General features: G+C 38.6%; 2 protein-coding genes across 2 annotated transcripts; both read left to right on the top strand.

Moving 5' to 3' along the window:
- The first annotated feature begins 3,192 nt into the window (after nucleotides 1–3,192).
- cldnd1a (claudin domain containing 1a) lies at nucleotides 3,193–8,498 on the top strand. The gene is made up of 4 exons (XM_056744372.1): nucleotides 3,193–3,772; nucleotides 4,719–4,826; nucleotides 5,548–5,685; nucleotides 5,779–8,498. Exons 1-4 carry the CDS (start codon nucleotides 3,478–3,480, stop codon nucleotides 5,997–5,999), a joined length of 762 nt encoding a protein of 253 aa, XP_056600350.1. The 5' UTR covers nucleotides 3,193–3,477; the 3' UTR covers nucleotides 6,000–8,498.
- A 627-nt stretch (nucleotides 8,499–9,125) lies between these two features.
- dctn6 (dynactin subunit 6) lies at nucleotides 9,126–16,130 on the top strand. The gene is made up of 7 exons (XM_056758677.1): nucleotides 9,126–9,271; nucleotides 9,724–9,788; nucleotides 10,221–10,326; nucleotides 10,398–10,486; nucleotides 10,583–10,630; nucleotides 15,589–15,731; nucleotides 15,806–16,130. The coding sequence occupies exons 1-7, from the start codon at nucleotides 9,228–9,230 to the stop codon at nucleotides 15,902–15,904; spliced, it is 594 nt and encodes a 197-aa protein (XP_056614655.1). The 5' UTR covers nucleotides 9,126–9,227; the 3' UTR covers nucleotides 15,905–16,130.
- The last annotated feature ends 8,441 nt before the right edge of the window (nucleotides 16,131–24,571 follow it).

The following is a 24,571-nucleotide window of genomic DNA, read 5'->3' as shown; positions in this document are numbered from 1 at the left end:
CACCAGACCTGCAGAAACATATCCGCTCGCTCAACAGACCTGCAGAAATATGCCCACTCACTCACCAGACATAGAATCAGCCATGCTCTCTCACAAGACCTATGGAAACATCACAGCTCACTCACTAGACCTGTGGAAACCTTGCTGCCCCCTCACCAGACCTGCAGAAACATCTCAGCTCGCTCAACAGACATGTAGAACACCCCCACTCGGTAACAACTCCGCACGCTCATCAGACCTGCGGTAACACCTCCGCACGCTCATCAGACCTGCGGAAACATCTCCGCTCGCTCATCAGACCTGCGGAAACATCTCCGCTCGCTCATCAGACCTGGGGAAACATCTCCGCTCTCCACTCGCTCATCAGACCTGAGGAAACATCTCCACTCTCCGCTCGCCCAACAGACCTGTAGAAACATCTCCGCTCTCTGCTCGCTCATCAGATCTGTAGAAACATCTTCACTTGCTCATCAGACCTGTAGAAACATCTCCACTCGCTCATCAGACCTGTAGAAACATCTCCACTCGCTCATCAGACCTTCAGAAATATAATCACTAACTTTGAAATCAAATATTACTTACAGGCTTATATTTGTCAGATAGTAAAGTTCAGGTCGATGTCAGTAAAGCACAGGAATATAATTTTGACTGCAAAACAAATAAGAGCTAATCATTTTTAAAGTCTGCATTGATAATGCTCCTGCAACAACAACTCAGAAAAAAGCTTCAACACTTTTTAAACATTCAGGCAACTTACGAGTCCTAACTCGATCATTTAATTCATACACACTTAAACCATAGAAACTAAATCTAAGATCTAAACACACAGCGTTATTTATACCGTAAATTACATAAAAATGCTCCATTTTGCTCAGCTTAAAATGAATGCGGTTCTTTACATTTGTCATTAGCAGAGGCTTTTATCCAAACAGACTTGCAGATGAGGGAAACAATGGAAGCAATTAGAACACCACAAGGACAACAAGTGCAATAAAAACTGGTCTCACATAGCCTACCACAACAGACAAGTATTTTTATTTTTATTATAATTTTACTGTAAGGAACACATGTGACTTTATTCAATTCAATTTTATTTATATATGTGTATTGTTCCAAAGCAGCTTTACATGGGCAAACAGGAACAACAGAAAAGGTAAAACACCGCACAGTGCATGGTGTTTATAGAACAAGCAAGATCATTCTAATAAATAATATCCAATTAACAAATAAATAAATAAATGCAGTCTACTGGTGAGCAAGCAAACACTGCCCTGCTGTGGCGAGGAACCCAAACTCCAATGATTGATTAATGGAGAAAAAAAAACCTCGGGAGAAACCAGGCTCAGCCGGGAGGGCTGGATCCCCGCTGACGCGTCATAGCTGCACTCAGTGACCCCGACCAAAAGCCACCAAGCAAATATCCACGAGGAAGAGGGAGAGCCCACCATCTGCAACCCAGAAAGTCCCACTCACCGAAAACCGTGCAGGTTCAACCCGGTCCCACTCCACAATCGACACCAGAAAACAGAGGAACAACCAGGGAAAATAGTACTGGCATGTTGTAACTTTATTCCTCTGTTGTCCGACATAGACCACAAAACAAGACAAAACCGGACCCACACAGCCCCAACAGATGAATCCCCACAACCAACGAGTCACCCAACAACTGCTGAATTTTAAAGACCTCTAATTGGGTTTGTTTCCATATGCGCTCCAGTTAACGTGTTTCTCTTTTTAGGGCGCGAGTGGTGCTATTGTACCATGCTGCTATGATCTTTTCATTAATCTTTTTTGACTTCATAGGTGCGACCGGTTCTAATGTATTAGAGAAAATAGTGCCCATGTTGCTGGTCATGTCGTCGAGCGATTCTATATTAGTTGGTAAGGTTATTAGAGGAGTCAGATCTGGCAGGTTCTTTATGAAACTATCTTTAGTAGTTGAGGTGATGGTGCTACCCTGTCGATAACGAGATATACAACTGATTTCTGCAGTGCGCAGTGTACATGTTATAAGATGGTGATCGGAAATATCATCGCTTTGAGGTATAATATCGTTATTGGTTAGATCGGCTCCGTGAGATATTATCAAGTCTAGTGTATGATTAAGGCGATGAGTAGGTCTATTGATGTAGTAGCAAGCACTTCAACTGATTTAAATGTACGCTTTGTTCTCAGAGTTAAGGTAAGAAAGTCTCTAAAGATTGTTGCGACACCGCCACCTCGACCAACCGGACGTGGCTCATGAATATAACCGTAGCTTGGTGGAGTAGACTCATTTAGACCAAAATAATCATTTGGCTTAAGCCAGGTTTCAGTAAGGCAAAGTATATCAAAACTGTTGTCTGTGATCATTTTATTTACAATAACTGCCTTAATATTAGATCACTAAATCCAAAGTAGCCCAAACTCTAGGTGTTGATTTTGCTCATTAAATATATTGTCTTTTGGTTTAATCACGATAAGGTATTTTTATCTGACTTTTACATAAATTATTATTTGGTTGTATTATTCGGGGGACAGACATAGTCTCTATGCATTTGAAAGCAGTAACATTCTTAACATTTGGGTGAATAACACAGATTTTGGTTAAAGTTTGTACTTACTAGTCAAATGGTGGGTAGCGTCTTTGAGATGTCAGACAGAATTTCCGCTCCAATGCTGCTGGGGTGCAGGCCGTCGGGGCGTTATGAGGTTGTGCAGGAGTTGAGGCAATTACAAATAATAAACGAATCATTGGGAGATTAGCATGTCCATCAAGAGTCAGGAGCCACCAAGAAACCTCAAACATTCAAAAAGCCAAAAATGTATATAAAAATGTAACAATGAAATAAGTGTATGCACTATAACACCAACATCGGATCAAAGTGTCCATTTATTTAAACTCTACAGACTTACTTTGAGTTTATCACACATGAGCCAATTACAGCCACCAACACTTACAAACACACCAAGCCGGAAAATGGAAGCAGAGCTGAAGCAGGATCTTTTAAATCTGTCTAAAACCCGCCTCCTGCTGTCATGACCAATCATTGTCAGAGGCAACATTTTAGGCCAATGAGCTTTCAAATCTCTTTATTGGCGGATTAAATCTGTTCATATTGTCTGAATATACATTTTAAAATGTTCTGTTTTTATTGTTGCTTGTGGAGTCATTTGTTTATGTTTGATTCATCTTCTTCGTTACACAAGAAGAAAACTACATTACCCATAAGCACATGCCACAGCGCTGCAAGTGGATTTCTGCACAGACTGCGTCTACACAACCGTTGAGTATTTATCCTAAATCCCTCATATTTCCGTGCTAGCTCGTATCAGCACATAAACGAACAAACGGAGACTTCGGAGGGGTTGTGTTTGCTCTGTATTCTCAGACTGACAGATGGCGTTGAAGCAGAAGGGCGACAAACAGGGCACGAAATAACCACAAGACAAACGCGTTTGTAAAACAGGCTTTATTACAGCTTTCAACACCGAGGAATGATGGTGGATAACCGACACGCCACGGCTCTGGTCATCGCCGGTGTTTTAAGCGCCCTGGCTTCCGTGTATCTCTCGGTATCGGTGGGTTCGCCGCACTGGTACCGGTACACGAGCCCTCCGGTGCGCGCGGAGTCCAACGCCACGGAGCTGCGCGCGCTGCAGGACGAGTTTCTGGACAGAGATTTTGATGAGAAAACCGCGAGCGACGCGATGTTCCGCATGAACGGGACGACCGGGCTGTGGTGGAGATGCGTGCAGACGCCCACTGATGCGCACTGGTACAAAGAAGCAGGTACACATGTTTGTATTAAAATGGCATCAGACATCTGAGCATACCGTGTAGATCAGACTCGGAAAGAGTTTTATTGCTATGCGGTTTGCACAAACAAGGAATTTGTTTTGGTGACAGGAGCATCCGGTACACAGAGACCATCACACAATAGAACACAGTACACAGATGATTTAAATAAGGGCCTTTGGGTATACACAATTAAGAAACACAATACAATAAACATGAGATAAAGATATAGAGAGTAAAGCTATGTGTGTATGTAAATATACAAGTAAAATATAACAATATACAAGGTGTGTGCAATATACAACAGTAAATATAAATTTAACTGAGATATAATTTACAGAAAAAGTTGTGTATTATCTGGAGGATAGAGTTAATATCGCACTTAATTGTTATTGCACAAGTTCAAGAGGTAGATGGCCTGAGTGAAGGTGTTTTTGTGTAAATCATGGCTGTTGTCAAGCGCTGACCAATCAGGAAACATGCACAGCGTCTCTATGACTACAAAATAATTCAGTGGCACAGGGAAGCATAATCTCACAAATAGCAAAGGGAGAGTTTTTCAATCCTTTTTACTACAATTAAAGAAACATTGTTTCTTTAGAAAAACACATGGTTTACCAATACACCAAAAAAACATTGTTACTGCAGTTTTACCACAAAATAAAAACATGGTTTGTATTCGAAGGGCAGAACTGGAAACTGGAGACAGTAGGTTAGGGTGTAAAGAGATGTGAAACCAGTTTGATGTTTTTATTTGACTGTGTGTTTATGCATCCCTGTCTACATGTGTGTAGATGTACGCATCACTCCCTTTGTAACTCTACATGTTAATCTTCTGCTCGTTTCTATTTTAGATCAAACATTGTGATGTGAAATGTTATTTGACATCTGCTTGAGTTTGAAAGGCACAATATTTACTCAAATGTGTTTGTGCTTTCAGATCCAAAGATGCTTCTTGAGTGTGTGAGTTTTACTCCCTCGCAGCAATTCACACCAAAATACAAAGAACCAGGAAATCACAACAGCGGAGAAGACACAATACGAACCTGTAAGTATACACACATACTCTTGGGGTGAACCGCTGATATCTGATGTAACGTGTGGAATCATTCTTTATGTGTCATAATACACGGATCCAGTAGTCAAGACTATTTGGACTCACCTCAGCTGATGTGAAGGTCCTTTAACACGGTCCTGTGCTCCTTTGTGTTCAAGCTCTTTCTAAAGAGATGCTTTCTAATCGCAGCGATGAGCGTTCTTACCAATCCGACAGCTATAGTGAGGACTTCCTACTCTTATCACAATTTAAATCAACGTTTAATCTCATCATGCTCCTGGTTTTAAGCTTTATTTAGCCTTGATGAAAGGTTAGCCTTTAGCGTCTTTGGTATCATTTTACAGAAAGAGTTAGGGTTAGGGAAACTATAGTATGCCATGAACAATATTTTGAACAAATAGGCTTCTGCATGTTAAAAATGTATTAACCAGGAATTCCTCAGATTTTGTTGCGTGAGAAAATAAATTATTTGATCTACATTATGTAGATGTGATGTGATGTGAGGCGGGTCGCAGCAGTTTTGTTAAACGGGTCGGATACAGAATTAAATGAGTGCTGCGGGCACAGGTTTATCAAACAGGACCCGGGCAGGACTCAGACGCGGACACACACACACACACACACACACAAACACACACACAATATGATGTTATGATTGTACACATAGTTTTGCTGCTATAGATGAGTACTGTGTTTTAACTCTGTCCTGCAGATCTGTGGCGGTGTCAATTTCTCCTGCCGCTGGTGTCTCTGGGTTTAGTGGTTCTGGGCGGTCTGTTGGGTTTTTGTGCGTGTTTGTGTGGCAGTCTCACTCCAGTGCTCTTCATCGGGTTGTTGCATCTGCTGGCAGGTAACAAATAAAGCGTCAGAATACATCTCAGTGGTTTTTATGTTGTCGTGCCGTAACTTTTGCACAGGATTAAATGTGTTTTTTTGTTTGAAGGCTTGTGTTCTCTGGCGACCGTGTGCTGTTTCTTGGCCGGAATGGATCTGCTGCACCGTGTGTCTGTGTTTCCAGATCATGTGGATGCCACGCTGGGCTGGTCGCTGTATCTGGCGCTCATCGCATCTCCTCTTCAGATGATGTCCGCAGCGCTGCTGGTGTGGGCCGCTCGCAGCCACGGTCAGACCTACTATCGCATGACTGCGTACAGAGTCGCTTAAAACTTCAGATCTCTGGATGAGCTTGCAGGCCATTGAAAGATTGATTTGAGTTTTGATCCTTCAGCACTTTCTTCTCAATCTAGATCATTTTTTTTCTGCTGCTGTGAAGATTCTTGAACTCTGTACAAATCTGTCTGGTCTGAAACACAAGTTCGTTCTGAGGAGAAAACAAGATGATGTCTCTCAAGCAGTCTTTTAACTGCTTAGGGTTTAACACTGCCCATGATATTCATGCCTGGTTTAGATGGTGTGGCCAGGGTTTAAAATAAAAGTTTTTTATTCACCTTCCAATTTGACTACAAACTTTACTTGGCAAATATAAACAGATAATCTGGGTTTATAAAAGGCATTTCATATCTCCTTCCTAACTATTTCATCCTTTACTGTATGACCATCTAAAAAGTATTTTTGGTGAAAGGGATAAAGTATTAACCCTTGCGTGCCACTTGATATAAACACTTGTGTGTTCTCATCTTGTGCAGCTTTGTTTTTTATGGAGACTTTCTTCTTACACAGGGTTGGTTACCCCGGGCAAATATCACACATTATCGTTTGCAATGCACAGAATATAAGTTGCAGCAGTTATTGTTTTTTGTCACCCAATATTGCTTAATTACCATATTTATAACGGCCGTTTCACACCGCATGTGTAGGCAGCACATACTTTTTTTGGAGCCCATGTTAACAGCTGAGAGCATTCACACCGAACACGTAAACAGCGCATGCTCGCGCAGCAGATGAATTAAATTAAATTAAAGTGACAGTGCACTCTTTACAGTCAAAATGCACATGGATTGACAGGAAAAAGCAACACCTTTACCTTTAAAGTGTGTAAGTGGTGTCTAATGTGTTTTTGACAGCCTCCATGAGTTTTTTTTGGCCAAACCACAACATCACATTTAAAGAATGTTAAGAATGTGATTAATGTTATGCTCTTACTGCATATGAATGAGGGGGAAACGCTGTCAGTGTACTACCTAAACCCTACTGTCAACCTAACCTTCAGATAAAACTACATAGACATCATGTAGTGACTTAAATCCTATCCTTCAAAGCACGACGGCCTTTTATTAAGAACTTGTACATTCTGCGTGGATCTAAAAGAGCATGAATCAAACAAATTAAAGTAATAGAATCTACATAAAATACGCTTTTTGATGAAGTTATGGAAGCCATTTTTCTCATTGTTTTTTTTTTATTCTATCATTTTTGACTGAAGTGAGCGTAAAAAGTTGAGAAAGAAAACAGATGTCAAAACATTAAATTAGTGACCGCAGCCTCCTGCCGTTCTATTTGGTTGATATGACTCAAATGAAAAGAGATGCACTCACTGCTGGCTCTGTAACCATGATCTCATTTCTATGTGTTGTGGATGTGACTTGTGCCATATCACCACCATTAATACCTATGAAACCAATGATTCAATTACTACTACAGCACAAAATAGTTTATTCATCATAGATCTGGTCACTTTATTTTACTCTCAAAATGCCACCCTCGATAGGCCAAAAAATGTGAGTCTTATTTGAGTTTTCCTTTTAAAAAGTAGCATTTTTATTATGATGAACTCGGTATGTTAAGCTATGTTTTTATATACCATAATTGGATAAAACTGGTTTTGTGGGTTATAATTATGGCCCCACTTCTTTCGAGGGACATACCATCAAAGTTTAAGAAAAGTCTGCCTAAGAAGCTCAAAAACGGCATGTTACTAGTTAGTTTCAAGGGAAATAATCTTTAAATAATGTTCTTAATTTTTTTGACAAAGTATGTGTCTACTCTCGCGACCCCTGAAAAAGAAAGTTCAGGCTCAGGATATGAAACGGGCATAAGACTTCACTATTATGACGATTCAACAGCCTAGTAGAAGTTGTCTTGTTTTACGTGAACTTCACCAGCAAAGTGAGTGAAGATAATGAATGAAACATAGCGTTACCCACCACACCCGCACTTGTCACGCTAGCATGTGTTCATTTCAGACCCTGCATGACTGTGTACATTAAATGGCATTTGTCAGGTTTTTGTCTTATTATGATAAAACAGAAACATCATCTGCCTCTGCAAGAAAACAAGTCTATGTTTCTTTTATGGTGTATTGCTCAAGTAAATAAAGTTGTGAGGAGTTTTTCCTCAAGTTTGATCAGTTGTGCGGTGATCTCTAAATGCATGTTGTCTTGGCCTTCTGATCAAATCCATACATTAAAAAAGAAGTGATTCACAGATTCAGAATGTTATTTTCTCACCCAGTTAAGTGTTATGTTCATGTGATTTATATTTTTAATGTTCTGGAACAGTTTTCATGTTTAACAAACTATGTTGAGTTGGCACATGATCATTCTTAATGCTGATTGTATGCTTAACTTATTACTATTTATTCAATTACATTTTATTTTGAATGTATAATTTGCAAACATTGCTGAACATTTATTTATTTTACACTGTACAAATGTTTTTAATTTCACTCACACATATGCTTATGTTGCACAGCAATCTTTTTGGTTAAAATCATAATAGAAATAAATAGAATTCTAACGTCATGTCTGTTGTCAAGTGTACATCATCCACTATACAATTCACTTTTGCTGTGCTATCCAGATGAACAGCTTGCTGACGATTCTTAAGTTTCAGTCAAATACATGCAACTGGGAAACAAACACAATACTGCACAACACAGACACCCTGTCACTCTTACCGAGACCGTAGATTAGAAATTTGCCGTTTTATATTAATGTGAATATACAAATATATAGATACTTATTTGCCTGTTATTTTGATCTTTCCTTTATCCTGTATTTGTGTAAAAATGTATATATTTAATGTCTCTATGCTTTGGCCATGTAAAAACGATTGTATCTTACCAAAATAGTTTTTTTTATTCTTCAATCTACATGCTATTTTTGCTGTGTGTATAAAACACACTGTATGCATCAAAGGGTTTAGGGTACTTAAAGTGCGGCGGTTACATATGGATATCTATAGGCATCGCAGCAGTCGAGAGAAACGAGTAAAACACTGTACAGTAATCGAGTATTTCGAAGCATTATAGTCTTGTATGGCTTGATTTCCGGCCCCGGAGACGCTGTGATGTGAATATGGGCGCAGAGTGAAGTGACTTTTCTTGCAGGGACTTTGGCCAGCGATCAGACGTCAGACATGATTAATCGCTCATTGCTCTTGTGAGTCAGTGATGATCAGACATCAACAATTGCACATGACGACATCGAACGCATGAACATGGCGGATCCGAGTACAAAGCAAAGCGCCCAAAAAAGGTACAAATGTTTAAACGCAAAGTAGCTCGTTTATCTGTTTCAAGTTTAAAGCACAAAATACGTCTCTGTTAATAGTTGACACATCCGTCTCTTGTTGTGATTCATGTTACGTAATTGAATAAAAGACACACCCACGAAACGCGTTTGGGTTTAATATTTGTATTTCTAAACAATCAAATCTTCTTTTGTTGAAAATATTTATACCATTTCTAAAGGAATTAACAAACTGTTCAATAATCAAATCGAATACATGTTCTGCATGTAGTGTGTGTGTAGTTTCACCAGGACCCCACAGTGAGATATTGTCAGTGTTCATATGTTTAGGTGTTCATATAAGTGTCCAGATACATTTTGAAAGTCACACTTTCTGTGTTTATCATTCAGTTTAACTCTCTCTTCATTGGGCATCCATAGTGTTTGTTAATGTGTGTCTTTATTCTTTTCTTGTTCAGTGTGAAGATCGCAGCGGGCGCTGTGGTGTGTGTGGAGAGTGAGATCAGAGGAGATGTCACCATCGGTAGCCCTGAACTTCACTTACTTTTATTCTGTAAAACACTAACATGTGTAAAATGACATCATCGTATAACATCATAGTTTTTGAACTTATGTGATGCAGTCTTGCATGCAGCTTGTTCTTTTAGGAAATTCTTCACCATTTGCCACCCTAGTTTATAATGCACAGGTCCGCATCTCGCCTAGAGTTCATATTTAATATCATTATAGATTTAAATAACAAAACATATGAATGATTTTTAATGGATGTGTTATGGCATGTTACAAGAGAGTCAAATATAATATGTGGTACCAGTATGCTTACACTTCATGAACCTGCTTTAAAAGTATGTTTTATGTATTAAAGTCACTGTATTGAGTGCTTTATGTCACTAGAGTCATTTCACTCGTGTCATGTCAAACAACACCCTTCAGCTGTGATTCATATCTGCTTCAGGACCAAGAACTGTTGTTCACCCGAAAGCTCGGATCATTGCGGAGGCTGGACCCATCGTGATCGGGGAGGGAAACCTAATCGAAGAGCAAGCTTTGATCATTAACAGGTGAGCCATCTCTGTCCACTCATTCTACTGTGTCTTATGTGTGACAAATAAACAAATGCTTGTTCATGCAGCTATCCTGAGAACATTCTGCCCGACAGTGACTGTGTGGAACCCAAAGTCATGACCGTTGGCATCAACAACGTCTTTGAAGTTGGCTGTGGTACATTTTTATTTGATTGAACTGTTAGAATGACTTGAAGCTTGAAGCTTATATTTGTGCCAAATTCAACTTGAATTGATCTTTTATATTTTTCAGTATCTCAGGCTTTGAAAATTGGGGATAACAATGTTATCGAATCAAAAGGTGAGTAACAACTAGGGTACTGCGTTTTATGTCTTTACATCAGAAGTTAATGGGGTCCAGTGTTTTGTGGGGTTACCAACTTTCTTCTAAATATCTTCTTTTGTGTTGTGCAGAAGAAAGAATGTTTGAAATGACAAGAGAGTGACTAAATGATGACAGAATTTGTATTTATCATTTAAAGAATTTAGTTTTTCCAGTTTAAAATGCATCAAAGGTTGTGAACTACAAGAACGCACACAGAAAGCTGCCACAGGTTATTTATAAAATGAGAGTATAATCCCTAAAACTAGTTTTTCTTTGGGAATTTATTATTTGAAGTTTATTTGTTTAATACCACTTTTACAAACTAAGACGGGTTGTGTACTTTGAGGAGGCAGACAAATGAGAGGTGCAAAACTAAAAAGGGACGGAGTCTGGGCCCTATACGTGGAATATCCTAAGGCCCTCAAATGTTTAAATAGGCCATGTGAGAAGGGTGTATATTTGTGTTTGGTGTTGTGTCATCATCACATAGCAGTACACCGCACACTATAGGAACTCAACCGCTAAATCCTCTTATTTATTATTATTATCATCTATGTAGTCTTTTACATTTTGGTGCAGTTCACAGAGCAGTATACACACACCCAATACTGGTTTTCGGTCAATAGAGTGTTTCGTGTCACAATGTGAAACCCTGCTGAGTTTGATAGAAGACTCATTTTACGGCTTTTATTATTTCTCAACTTTGAGAAATAACTTCGTGTTGCTGGACACGCTCCGTCTGGTCACCAATGGTTGCTACTGCACGTATCGCTGGAAATCACCAGCTCTCCTTTGAAACGAATGGGATACTGTCGCTTTACTGCTTGTAAAGCAAACAAGGGGTAACCATAGGTATGAGAATGCTCTTCCCCCTTTGTGGATTTAGTTATACTAGATATTATCAAAAGTCAGGAGTTTAGAGGGCGTAATGTGTTAGACACGCTAGATGCGAAACCATTTAAGGGCTTTATATTAGGGCTGGACAAGAATTCGATAACAATATGTATCAGTAGGGGTGGGCGATCTAGATAGATCACGATTTTATCCCGGTTCTTCTTCAAGTTGGTTTTAGGACTATTTTGCTAATTAAAGGGGCTACAATACAGCCCCATTTACCATATATATTTTAATCAAGTTAATATTTAATGCAAGTGCAAGACCATAAATCAGCTGTTAGCAAAAAACTTTACATTTTGAATTTTGTTTTGCATCTTGTGGCGGCACTCGGAGTAAAGCTGTGGAATTGCCGTGAAGGACATTTTTTTGCGGCTGGTTATTTCGTAACGTGGATCTACGACTTTGAGCAGTTTTTTAAAGCCCTCATTTTCCACAGTCTTTATGGAAATCATTTCTTTGGCCAGGTAAAATGCGACCGCGTCAGTTACATCTTTCCAGCGCTTGCTCGTTCTGTCATACGGAGTTCCTTTCTCAAATCCTTCTTTCCTTAAAGTCGTTTGTTTAAGTCTTGTAGTTTCTTGATGCTTGGTCCTACCTGATTTACTTGCGTGGGATCCCTTTATAATTTGACTATCGGCATACTCTTTCGGCTGCTCTCTTTTGATGTGGTTATAAAGGTTTGTTGTGTTTGACGTGAGAATCTTATCATTGCCATATTTGCAAATAACTGTTGTTTGGGCCGTGTCAGTTGGGGAAAACCCAAACCATTTCAATATTACTGATGTAGAATTTTTTTAGGGACCAACTCCTCCGTGTTTCCCTCCATCGTCACTGACCGCGTCACTTAATCTTACTGAATTCACAAGCAACGTATACAAGCTTGTAAACATGGCGCAATCTATCGCAAGGATGTTGACGACTTCAATAGAACAGCAACGGATATAACATGTCTTGCACTATATAGGATGATGTAACGATTATTCCGAAAAAGTGGATAGTGCAGTCATTTTAATCGTTCGCGATCAAATATCGTCATATCGCACACCCCTATATATCACAATAAAATGTATTTCAATAACAGTGATCTGATTTTTAAACCCATTTTACGATATTTCAGTATACAATACACAGTGTTGATCCCACCGGGACTGTCCGGGTCTGAGCCCTGGCAGATAGGCTGATAGCTTTACTGGTGTTATGGAGCACTCTCCGTCGTGTCCTAGTATAGTTCTCTAGTTTAATATACTGACATAACATGATCACACTTAATCTACAAAAAGGATCTGCAACTTAGTCACTCAATTCATGCTTATAACAGCGACAGCTGGACATCAACTGCGTATGTGCATAAATCCATGTCTGCGCCCATCTGTGACCCATCCTGGATCAGGAGTAGACTTGGATCTTGATTGAGTTCGCGCTGCATAATGTATTTGCCCATATGCTTTTTTTTCCTGCAAAACCTAGAAATAATAATAAATAAATCACCTAGAATAAGCCTCTGAAAAAGTCACAAAAGATAGAAAAAGAATTACTGGACTGAAACTGAAAATAAATGTAAACACTTCTGAATGTCTATTTCCAGGACAGCGTGGCAAATTCGTTTTTTTTTTTAAAGCTAAGATACTGTATGAACTGTATAAAACTCAATTAAATGCTTCTTAATCAGAAGATGGGAGTGCGGTGATCATCAGATCTGTATACTGAGACCGCTCTCAAAGGGGCGGCGCTCTTAAATGTGCTGCTGTGACTCCTGTCACTAATGTTCATCAACGAACAAATAAAAGAAGAAACCATTGTGATTTTGTAGCTCTAATGAGAATTCTTATGTATTTAAGATTTTAAATACATAAGATACTTAAATACATACTTAAGAACTTCCTTAAATGTCTGTATATTTCCTAAATGATAGCTCTGAATTATACTGTTGAATGGCTATAATTAATGTTAAAATAATCAATTTAATAGAGACATCAGTTACAGTACTAAGATCACAATGTTTGCTTTCATTCAGAAAATGACGCTGTTAAGGAAATATGTTTTTCTACATTAATATCAAGATTAAATGTGAAATTATTCAAATGTAAAAGTATATTTTAAAGTATTATTGTTATGTGCAATTAATCACAGAACAAATGTGTGATTAATCCGATTCTTTTTTTTTTATCGATCGACAGCACTAGTTTTTTTCTACGCATCATAAAATACAACAATCATAAAACACTTACCCAGCATGTTAAACATGTCATTTGGATGTGTGAGGGAAAAGGACGGTATAGAACTCTGTCAAATTCGCTTCCTTCACTGACTGAACCCTCATTGCTCATCATGGCCTTCAAAGAAACAGTTAAACTATATAAATACATCCCGTTATATGGTGCAGGTGAGGGAAACACGATTGCTTCTCTGAAGAGATTAGTGTGTTAATCTTTTTCTTATAATGTAATGTGAACTTGCAATTGCTGTACTTGTGGTCAGTGGCGGCTGGCCAAGAAAGGGTGCTAGAGCGCTGCCCTCCCTGAACTATACACACAAAATTATAATTATATAATTAAAAAAAATACTAATAATCATCTGTGGAAAATATATGTTTTCGTCATGACAATATGGCCTGTCTGCACGTCTCAATTTCAGCTGAGGGGCGATCGAGGAATCGCCCACAGGAGGCGGGACTTTATAGAATTGAGTCAAATCGTGATTTAAGATATACAATTTATTTAAGTTGTGACACAAAATTTACCCAATCAGCGTCCAGAAATCTTACCTGAAATGGGCTATTTTTCTGTCGCCCCAAACTGCTAAAATCAGGACTGGTCTGTATTGGTGCAGTTTCCAATTGTGTGTCAATTACATGCTCCGGTAATTCCAGATCACACTGACCTCTTAATCAAACAGTACACCCGAAGCTTCTCTAATGGTATCTAATGGTAAATGAACTGATCAGAGATGATTTCATGAATAAACAGGTAACTAGATGTTCTTTAACTTTGTTGCTGCTTGCTGATTTTTTTGCTGTCCCAGTGTGCCACAGCTAGGGTGAGCCCCTTTCCGCTTTGTGTTGTACTGCACAGCGTTTTCAGCAATCTAGTTAGTTGTCACATTAAGAAAAACGTTAACCCGAAACGCACATGAGCCATTGTTTACAGTATTTAACTATTTAACAGCGCTGTGTCAAAAGCAGCAACCCTAACCCACACCAGTGAACAACAAGCTCATACAAATGCGAATTTTTAAAGCTTTTAATCCAGTTTATGAGAAGAAGACTGTGATTTTAGCCATCAAAGGGGCTTCAACGTCTGTCAGTAGATCGGATGGCGATCCCGTCATGTCAACTTGGCGAATAAAAAGTCACTAAAACATCGTAAACTGTCGCTTTGAAACGCGTTTTCGTTTTGGTTAGCGTATTAAAATAAAAAGTATTAGCAAATCATGAAATGTATAAAGAGAAATTCTTTTTCATTATTAGTTTGTTCTTTATTCCTTTAGTTTTCTCTTTTTAAGAACATCTTCAAAGTCTACAACACATGATAACTCTGCATCTGTGACCCTTAAATTGAAATCGCTATTCAAATTGTTTAATGTTATATAACATTTAATCTATGTCTTAATTATGTTATGCTTTGAATGGACTAAATAAAAACTTATTTTTATAAGTAAAGATATTATATACAAATGTTTTCATTCTGTATAATTCACAATTTTGCGTTTTTCAAGTGTGTCCCACATTGTCCCACACAAACGGATTATCTGTCCCACATTTAGTTTGTTGGGTGGTGGTCACCCTAGCCACAGCCCCATCTCAAAACAAATTCACCAGCCGCCACTGCTTGTGGGGCAGTCAGCTGCTATTCAGGCGACACAAGCGAACGGCCAAACATGTCTGTCTAGCCTAGCACATGCTAACATAGAAAAACTATGGAAAAGTCTATATATTTATAGTTTATTTGTACAGTTGATCATGAGTGAGTGACATTGATGCACTAGTGCAGCTGCTGCTTGGATGTTTTGAAACAGAACCAGTGCTGTTGTGTTTTCAGCTGAAGTGGGCAGGAACGTGATGCTGACCAGCGGCTGTATCGTGGGTGCATGCTGTCAGGTGAACACATGTGAAGTGATTCCAGAGAACACAGTGATCTATGGCTCCGAGTGTCTGAGACGCGTGCAGACTGAAAGGCCGCAGGTAATGTGTGTTTCTCCTGAAGATGAATGGTGTAAATCAGACATTCTTTTCACTCTTACGTTCTTCATTTTCAGCCTCAGACGCTGCAGCTGGATTTCCTCATGAAGATTTTACCCAATTATCACCATCTTAAGAAAACTGTGAAGGGAAATTCCACTCCTGCCAGAAGTTGAGAGCAAATACATGTACATCTATACATCTAATGATTGAGCTTATAGCTGCTTTTCCTTGCATTTCTTTGTTTTTTATTTGTTTGTTTTGGTCTTGCAGTTTGGCTCGTAACTTATTTATGACTAAAATCATTTCAGATCTCTAATCTGCAACATGTTTTGTATCTCATGTTAAATCTTCCAGCTAAACGTTTCTCCCACAATATAATAAATATGTTAAAAACATAAATATTGCAGTTCAGATTCAGCTTCTTTCAACTACATATAAGAGTTAGGCTTAATGCATTCTTCAGTGAGTAGTTCCATTCAATGTCTAGACTCCTGGTGAGCAGCCAAAGGCAAGCGTGTTTGTAGTGTCGGGGGTCAGAGTTCACCTCTGGCTGTTCATCCTGATTACAGTGTCAAGACTTGATAAGTTTATGTAACTTAACACTCAAGTATGAAATATTAAATAGAGAAGGTGTAATATTGAAATACATTAGTGAAATGTCCAATGGTTGTGATTTAATCCAACGTTGTTTTGGAGAGCTTTGCTCTTTATCCTGTAAAGACAGTTTGCTCTAACAGACTTCTTTGCCTCTATTTGTTTGTCTCTTATACATCTGCTGAAATGATGTTTTTCAAGTTCTAGAAATGCAACAGAATAAATCCAATCAGAAGTTCACTGGACACTAAGTCTGCGAATATCAGTCTGACTTTATCATGTACTCGTTTAGGCTAATGTCCTTCATTTAAAACATCTTCAGGGGTTATTCGATCTCTCTCTGATTGTGTTTATGACGGCTCATAAAATACATGGGAGGATTTTAGGGTGAAAACTCCCTTCTATCCTAAATTTCATTAAGATTCAATTCACCTTTCTTTGTATAGCCCTTTTCACAGTTGACACTATTGCGAAGCAGCTTTACACAACGACACAATGTTAAATACACATAAAACACAAACAAATTAACCCTAATTAAAACCTAACCCTAAGTTTAAATAAAAAACGGAGGCCCTTGCACAGGCCGGCGACATCTTCCTGAGTGTGATGGGTCATCTGATGTCTTGATGGGAGCAGGAACCGGACTGGAGCATCCCGAGCTGAAAACAGAAAAGCAAATAGAGACAAAAATGTCTTTTTTAAGGACAAGTATTCCTCACATTTCACTGCTGTGTTGATCAGCATCTGATGTGTAAATGTCCTTTCCTGTAGCTCAGTGGTAAGAGCGTGTTGCTAGCAAAGCCAAGGTAATGGGTTAGAACTAGTGGTGGGCCGTTAACGGCGTTAACGGCGTTAACGCAGTGAGACTATTATCGCGCGTTAAAAAAAATGTCGCCGTTAATCTATTCTCAAAGTTGGGTTGGCAGCTGGGTCTATACTACGCAAGCTATGATGACTTTCACCTTGATATTTTAGCGCGGATGTATACCAGCTTAACTGCACTGTACGGGGCGAGAACGAGATTTTTCAACTCGCGTGATTCGCGTCATTCGCGGAAGCAGAAGCCTCCTCATCATCTCATAACCAGGGCTTCATTCGCGTCATTCGCCCCGCCTCATCATCTCATAACCAGGGCTTCATTCGCGCGATTCGCGCAGCAAGTAGGTCTATTGGCTCTTTTCATTAACATATAAATCACTCGCGCTTGACGCGCCATTCGCGTTTGGTCTGAACACAACATAACGTTACTGTGAAATTAGCGCATCAAACGTGACGTGCTAACATGGATGCAGCTATGAAGCCGCCGGGTTTGCTTCAGGGAATATTAATTATTAAGAAGCTTCCCAATAGAAACATCGACAAGACTAAGGTTGTTTGCACCTTATGCAATGCGGAATTGGTTTAAAAAAAAAAACTCTCTCAACAGGTAGTGGTCTAGCTTTAGTTGAAACCAGTAACTTTGTATTGAGATCTAATGTATTATGGCTCCTGTATGACATATCTCTTGTTGCTCCCTCACTCTTTATAAGTCGCTTTGGATAAAAGCGTCTGCTAAATGACTAAATGTAAATGTACTGTAGGAGCTCTTCCAGTCTCAAGTACCACCTTAACGGAAATCATCCCTTAGCTAATGCGGAAGTAAACACGAGTTCATTTTATTGAACATAATTTAATTTTCATCACCAATTATCATAGTAGAACAGCTTTCTCAAGCAGTTTGTGGTGCATTTTGGAAACAGGAGATGAGCCCCTGGTCTATTGCGCCACCTGGCTTGAGAAACCCGTTCTCAAAGACTTACTTTTAGTCATTATTTGGGTAGCACACATATTCTGAATGCCTTCGGCAGAATTCAAATGAGCCATTTTAATCTAGATTAATCTAGATTAATTTTGGAATTAATCTAGATTAATCTAGATTAAAAAAAATAATCTATGCCCACCACTAGTTAGAACATACTTGGAAACACATGTATAGTGTAATGCAATGTAAATCACTTTTGATAAAAGCGTCTGCCAAATGCGTAAATGTAAAGAAGTTTGTTATGTGTCTGAGGAATGTTTGAAATGTGATTTCTCTTTATCAGGGTAATGAAGCTTTCTTAATCAACTCCAGAGAGGTACAAACACACAGTCAAATGATTATATTTTCAAAATGATGTAAATGAGACTTACTACAAATACTTATCATACCTGTAATGTCTGCCCCCACCCCAGGAGGGAGCCAAATCCCAAATATTGATGTAGTTTAATATGGGCAGGTTGGGGTAAACTCATTCTTCTGAGAAACATCTGTAAAGTCATCGGCTGATTCGCACAGGATTCAAATATACAGGAAAACTAGCAGAGCTGCAAGGGAAAACTCGATTTATGCCCTCAAGCGGAGGGGCTCGTATAACACTGAAGGGGTTTATTTCCCGATGAAAACCGCCAGCCACGTGCATTATCCTGCTTATTACACGGCTGCTTATCACAAAAGTAAATTATTGATTTGAAATATTTGTAACAAATGCAAACAAGGTAGATTTACTTGATGTCGGTTCCGCAGGAAAGTTTGATTGTTGCTGATTGTCCACCATTCTCCCTACATTGACACAGTGAAAAATTAACACATGACCAATCACTGCGTTCGCCCAGAAGTTTTTGATTGGGCAAACCTTTTTGGGTCCTGCTCATCTCAAAGAAAATACATAATTATAAAATCATTATTTGAGCACTATACTTCTTGATTGCTATCAGGAGGAGATTTCCAACCAACATGACAAAAAAATTTTCTAGACAGGATCACCTACCCTCCCTTTAAAATAAAGTACTATAACTGTGATGTATACATTAACAAGTGTATTTTTTACAGTGTCAAGTGCAGTAATGATTATTAAATCTAACCGAAATAGGGATAAAAAGCCCCCCTGGCTCCTCCCCTGAGCTGTGCACTCCCACTCCTGCATACTTACACATACAACACCTGCGTGTGCATCGGTGCAAACCATGTTGTTTCAAACAGTCTAACTAGCAGATGACTGTTCTACCTGCTGCTGTCTTCAGGCCGCTGCCCTGAACTTCTCTGTGAAATGGGACATATCACACGTTTGCTACGCCCCATGACCCTTTGCGTGATCCATGGGAGTAACTTGCGGTTCAATCTAAACAAACGCGTTTCTGCCGTTTTCAAGTCATCGTTTATAGCAGAATGTGAATCTACTGACAGCACTTAAACCAGTTTCAAGCTTCTGCTCACATTCACAAACTACACATCAGCATTCTGTCCTTCACTTTATATAGGAGTGGGGTGATGGTTGAACACTTCTCTTCAGTTGTTGTTACAGTAAATCATCATTCTTTTGTATTTAAAAGCAACAGCAAAGCGTTGCATGTATCATAAAGCTGCTATATCGTCATCTGGCCATTGATCTGATCAACATTATACTAAAGATCACGTCCTAAAGCTTTTCACACTTTTTATCATTCTCTCTACGTTTTATTTATAATACGATATATGGAAGAAATACTTACTTTAAACCAAGCATTTCATATGAGAAATGTAATCCACATCACATGATGTCATATGTATTTGTTTATATATATATATTAAAGAATCCTTGTAAATCCCCTTTCTGTCTCACATTTTTATTAAAGACCATATTCCCTGTGTTGATGATCACATAATCTCTTTTAAAGCGGCAAAGTCTTTTTAAACTGTGATGTATAATGTTTCTTATCTATTCGCTTCAGATAAGTGCTCCTCATTTTAAGTTTGTCTTTGAAACGGTTCCGTCCCTCACAAGCCCAGTCCGTCTGAAAGGGATACTTCACCCAAAAATGACAATTCTGTCTTTGTTATGATGAACACAGATATTTGGAAGAATACTTATAACAGATCTCAAGACTAGGGATGCACAGAAAGGAAAATTCTTGGCCGAAAACCGAAAAAGAGGAAACCAAGGCCGAAAGCCGAAAACCGAAATACCGAAAGAAATTTGGCCAATTATTAGTACCCTTGCATTTATTGCTATTACTGTGTACTAACTTTACTAAAATCAAGGCATTGCAATTGCATAAATATTAAAGTTTCAAAGAATAAATCAATTACAAATTATGCAAATATTTATTTAGCACATTGCAACAATGCACAGTATAAAATAAAATTCAACTAAGATGTTTAACTTGACCCCACTCATGTGTATATTAAATAATAATGTACAGGGTACTGGCCTGCTGAAAAGTTGTACAATTAAATGTTCTCTCATGAAAACAAAGTGCATTTAGGTCAAGTGCATTTTACATTTTTTTCTGTAGGACTACTACAAGAAAGTCAATTCAGAACAAGTGCAACTGCTTAAGATACAACAATATTTTCTCTGTAGGCCTTCAACATAATAGTGTATCCAAACAAAGACTCCCATAGCCCATATGTTAACTGTAGAACTTTAACAACAACAAATGCACCAAGAGTTGCAGATGTGCAAAGTTGATAATAAGTAGCGTAAGAATAGAATAACCAACTTATTCTGTCGTCTGAAGCGCTATGATGTTCAGGAACGGAATTTGGAGAAAAACGTGTTTAAAGTTAAGTTATGAAAATAAAAGCCCAACAGTCCAATATCACAAGTAAAAATCACTTTACAGTGGTAAGAGACTTACTCTAATAAAAATTAAGTAAAAACACTTTTCCTAGTGCTGAAGTCTATAAAATTACTGTACAAAACCGTTGGAATAAAACGAAAGTAATGAAAATGGTGCAGCGCACATTTAAAGAACGAGAGCTCTGCCATTATCACAACACAATGAAACATTACGGACATCAACTAATAAGCAGTGAAGCAAGTTTTACGCTGTTTATCATGTGCATAGCGTCTGGACTTTTGATCATCTCTTGTATATTTTGCTATCGCGATCCTGGTGCTGTAGACGCGGAGCTCTGTCACCTCACGAAAACATTGTATAAAACAACTTTGCATGCCATAGTTTACACAGGACTGGCGGAAAATGTGCATTAATACTTCTTCATTCTTCATGTTATGTGGTTTACTTTGATAGGTGAACTGTCTTTCCCGCGTCCCAGCGATACATCCGATGGGTTTTCCCAAATCGCATCACATGTCTAGTCAGTCAAATGACAACGACACGCAGATCGCTTCACGAGCATATCACGCTGAAGGGAAACGTGTGTTCACAAACTGCCCTCATTGTAATCTGCTAGAATGACGGGCGGCCATCAGATTTTTCCGTCACTGGTTAAAAAATCTGTCAATGACAAAGAATCTTTGGGATTACGCGACCTCTGGTTCACACACGTAAAGGAATATGGGTCGCACTCTAGAGCCCTGAGGGTGCATGCAGTATAGGAGACGCTTTAGTGCTGCGATTAAAGGAATAAAGTCCGCTAGAGATGCATCAAAGGAGCGGTATCTGTTTGTGTCATCACAACATTTCGGCCGTTTTGTTTCGGTGATAAAAGACTTTCGGCCGAAATTTTCGGTGGCCGAATATTCGGTGCATCCCTACTCAAGACCCATTGATTCCCATAGTAGGAAACACTGTAGAACACGCATAAAACACAGACATGAGATATTGTCTTGGACATAAACAGTGATTTTATCAAGCAACAAAGAAGAGAGAGGGAAAGGAAAATGTTTTAGTAGAAACCAGATTCAACCTTCCGGTACACATTCACAGACAATAGAGCGCCCGTAGATTATTTCTGAAAGCAACCAAAAGAAAACGAGAAGAAGAGTACTAAACTTGTTTATCCAATATTTAGCATTTAGACTGCAATAGCAAACTCAACCGCTAGATGTCAGTGTAATGTACAGTTTCTTTAAATGCCATCGAACCACAGGACACATTTAAAAAAAAAAAAAATACAATTATTATACAATACAATAATAATAGAAATGAAAATGAAGATAAATTAAATTAAATATAAATAGTATTAATAATAATAATATTTTAGACGAAAGCCAAACCAAGACTGGAAGTTAACTGGGGTCAGGTGCAGTCTGCCTGGAGCAACATGGAGTAAAGTGTCTTGCTCAAGGACACACTGGTGGTGGCTGCTGGCATCGAACCAGCAACCTTTTGATTACCAGTTCAGTGTTTTAACCCACTAGACCACCATCTCCATTTTACCATTTTACGACACCATTTTACTCGACAAAGCATATGAAACAATATTATTGAAGGTGATTATTGAAAGGCTGTTGGCGTGGCTGTCTGGACGGTGTCGGGGGCTTGTTGTGGAAAAAGAGCTCTTATTCCTGACTTTCTATATATATTAACCACAAATTAAATGCTGAAATATAAATAAACAATCCCTGTGACGCAGATAAACATAACAAGACATACTATGTAAATTCCGTGACTGGTCCTAATTTCCCCCTGGGATTATTAAAGTATTTCTGATTCTTTAGCAAGTCTATTTTCACAACAGAGTTTTGACTTATTTTCTGTGTGCGTTTTTACACTTTTACATTATCACTCATTTAAATGGGAAACTTTTTTATATCTTGTACCTTTTGTACCCTTCTGTTATTGTATTTAAAAATTTTATTGTTAACAAACAAACCACATCCCTCCCCCGCACTTTTGTAAGGCGTCGCAACCGTGGGGGATGTGGGTGTTAAAACACCCACACTTTTCCCGGTGAAAGGGGTTAAACACCCGCACTTTTTTGCAGTTTTTCCGCAGTTTTGTGCAAACGCCTTACAGCAGTCGCTCCAGCGTTTCTCTTGCCGCTCTGTGTCTGCGCTCGATGCGACTGCTTCCTCTCCCCTCCCACTCAATCAGAACACCGGCTTTGAGTGTGACCGGATGATGATTGGCTGTTCTGCCTTAAGTCCCGCCTCTCTTGGTGTGCTAGATTTATCGGTTAGCTCGTGCTGAGGAGGCGGGAACGGTTATGGTTATTTACGTCTTCCTTTTCCAGCGACTTTGAATGAGTGTTTATGCTTTCAAAGTTTTTAAATAACCTTGATATGTGTTTGGGGAGATGTTCTGTTAATGTTTTGTTGATATGTCGAGTGTTTCCTGAATTATATTAAATTTTTAGACTAATCCTAATTGCAAATTGGGATATTGTTCAGAAATAGCTAAATTCGTTTATTTATGTGGCATGCAATGTATAAAGTAACTGTGATGAAGAAGGCAGGGAATTGACCAGGACTGTATTTAAGTATTTAAGCAGTGTATTTATGGGTTTATTGATTTTGATATTTTGAACATTGCTTTTTTTGTTTAGCTGAATACTTTTGTGGATACTTACCTATTTGATTGTACCTGTTGAAGAACTATGAACGAAAAGTGTATATTATTTTAATGTTTAAAAACAGAAAACTGTTACATTATTTATACCACCAGAGAAAAAGCTTTGTGTGTGTGTTTTTTTATATCTCCCCTTTTCAAGGTGCAAGTAAGCAAACTTTAGCGGTCACAGTCACAGTCCTGTCAGACCCATGTCACTATCAAGCTTTCCACTGTCTTTCCCCCCTGGGATTATTAAAGTATTTCTGATTCATTATCAAGTCTACTGTTGTGTATTTTCACAACAGAGTTTTTACTTATTTTCTGTGTGTTCCGAATGTGTTTTTATACTTTACTAGTATCACACATTTAAATGTGAAGCTTTTTATATCTTGTATGTTATATCTTTTGTACCGTTCTGTCATTACATTCAACGTTTTCATTGTTAACAAACAAAACACATCCATCCCCCGCACTTTTGAAAAGCTTGCTACGCCCCTGGGGGATTGTCCCTGAAATAAGTGCACTGTAAGTCGCTTTGGATAAAAGCGTCTGCCAAATGACTAAAATGTAAAAAATGTAAATTTAAAATTAATTACATCTTAAAACTCGGCTGAAAGTCAGTTCCACATACGGTATAGCGTCAATCTCTTCACAGAGGTAAAGGGAAATATGTAGATAATGTGCACCATGGTCGGGTGCTAATGAAATGTAAGTGGGCAGGTGATGTGCGTTAAGGTGAATATTGAAAGGCTGTTGGCGAGGCTGTCTGGACGGTGTCGGGAGCGATTGAGAAATTTAGAGTATACTGTAAGTTTGTTGTGGAAAAAGAGCTCTTATTCCTGACTTTCTTTATATATTTACCTCAAAATAAATGCTAAAATATAAATTAAAAATCCCTGTGACACAGATAAACATACTCAGCGGGCACCTTGATGTCAATTTGAAGTCAAAGTTTAGACAAGATTTGATCAAGATGGTGCACAACATCATTTCAAATTCAAATCATA

The sequence above is a fragment of the Triplophysa dalaica genome, chromosome 1 (genome assembly GCF_015846415.1).
Source record: "Triplophysa dalaica isolate WHDGS20190420 chromosome 1, ASM1584641v1, whole genome shotgun sequence".
Classification (NCBI taxonomy): domain Eukaryota; kingdom Metazoa; phylum Chordata; class Actinopteri; order Cypriniformes; family Nemacheilidae; genus Triplophysa; species Triplophysa dalaica.
The sequence above is the reverse complement of the archived record's forward strand: the minus strand, read 5'-3'. Positions and strand labels throughout refer to the sequence as shown.

Bases quoted from the DNA above. Each gene is read 5' to 3' on its own strand.
- cldnd1a (XM_056744372.1), top strand. From the start codon at position 3,478: ATGATGGTGGATAACCGACACGCCACGGCTCTGGTCATCGCCGGTGTT. The intron at 3,773-4,718 runs GTACACATGTTT...TTGTGCTTTCAG, and splicing joins GCACTGGTACAAAGAAGCAG to ATCCAAAGATGCTTCTTGAG. The intron at 4,827-5,547 runs GTAAGTATACAC...TCTGTCCTGCAG, and splicing joins AGAAGACACAATACGAACCT to ATCTGTGGCGGTGTCAATTT.
- dctn6 (XM_056758677.1), top strand. From the start codon at position 9,228: ATGAACATGGCGGATCCGAGTACAAAGCAAAGCGCCCAAAAAAG. The intron at 10,487-10,582 runs GTACATTTTTAT...TATATTTTTCAG, and splicing joins CGTCTTTGAAGTTGGCTGTG to TATCTCAGGCTTTGAAAATT. The intron at 15,732-15,805 runs GTAATGTGTGTT...CTTCATTTTCAG, and splicing joins TGCAGACTGAAAGGCCGCAG to CCTCAGACGCTGCAGCTGGA.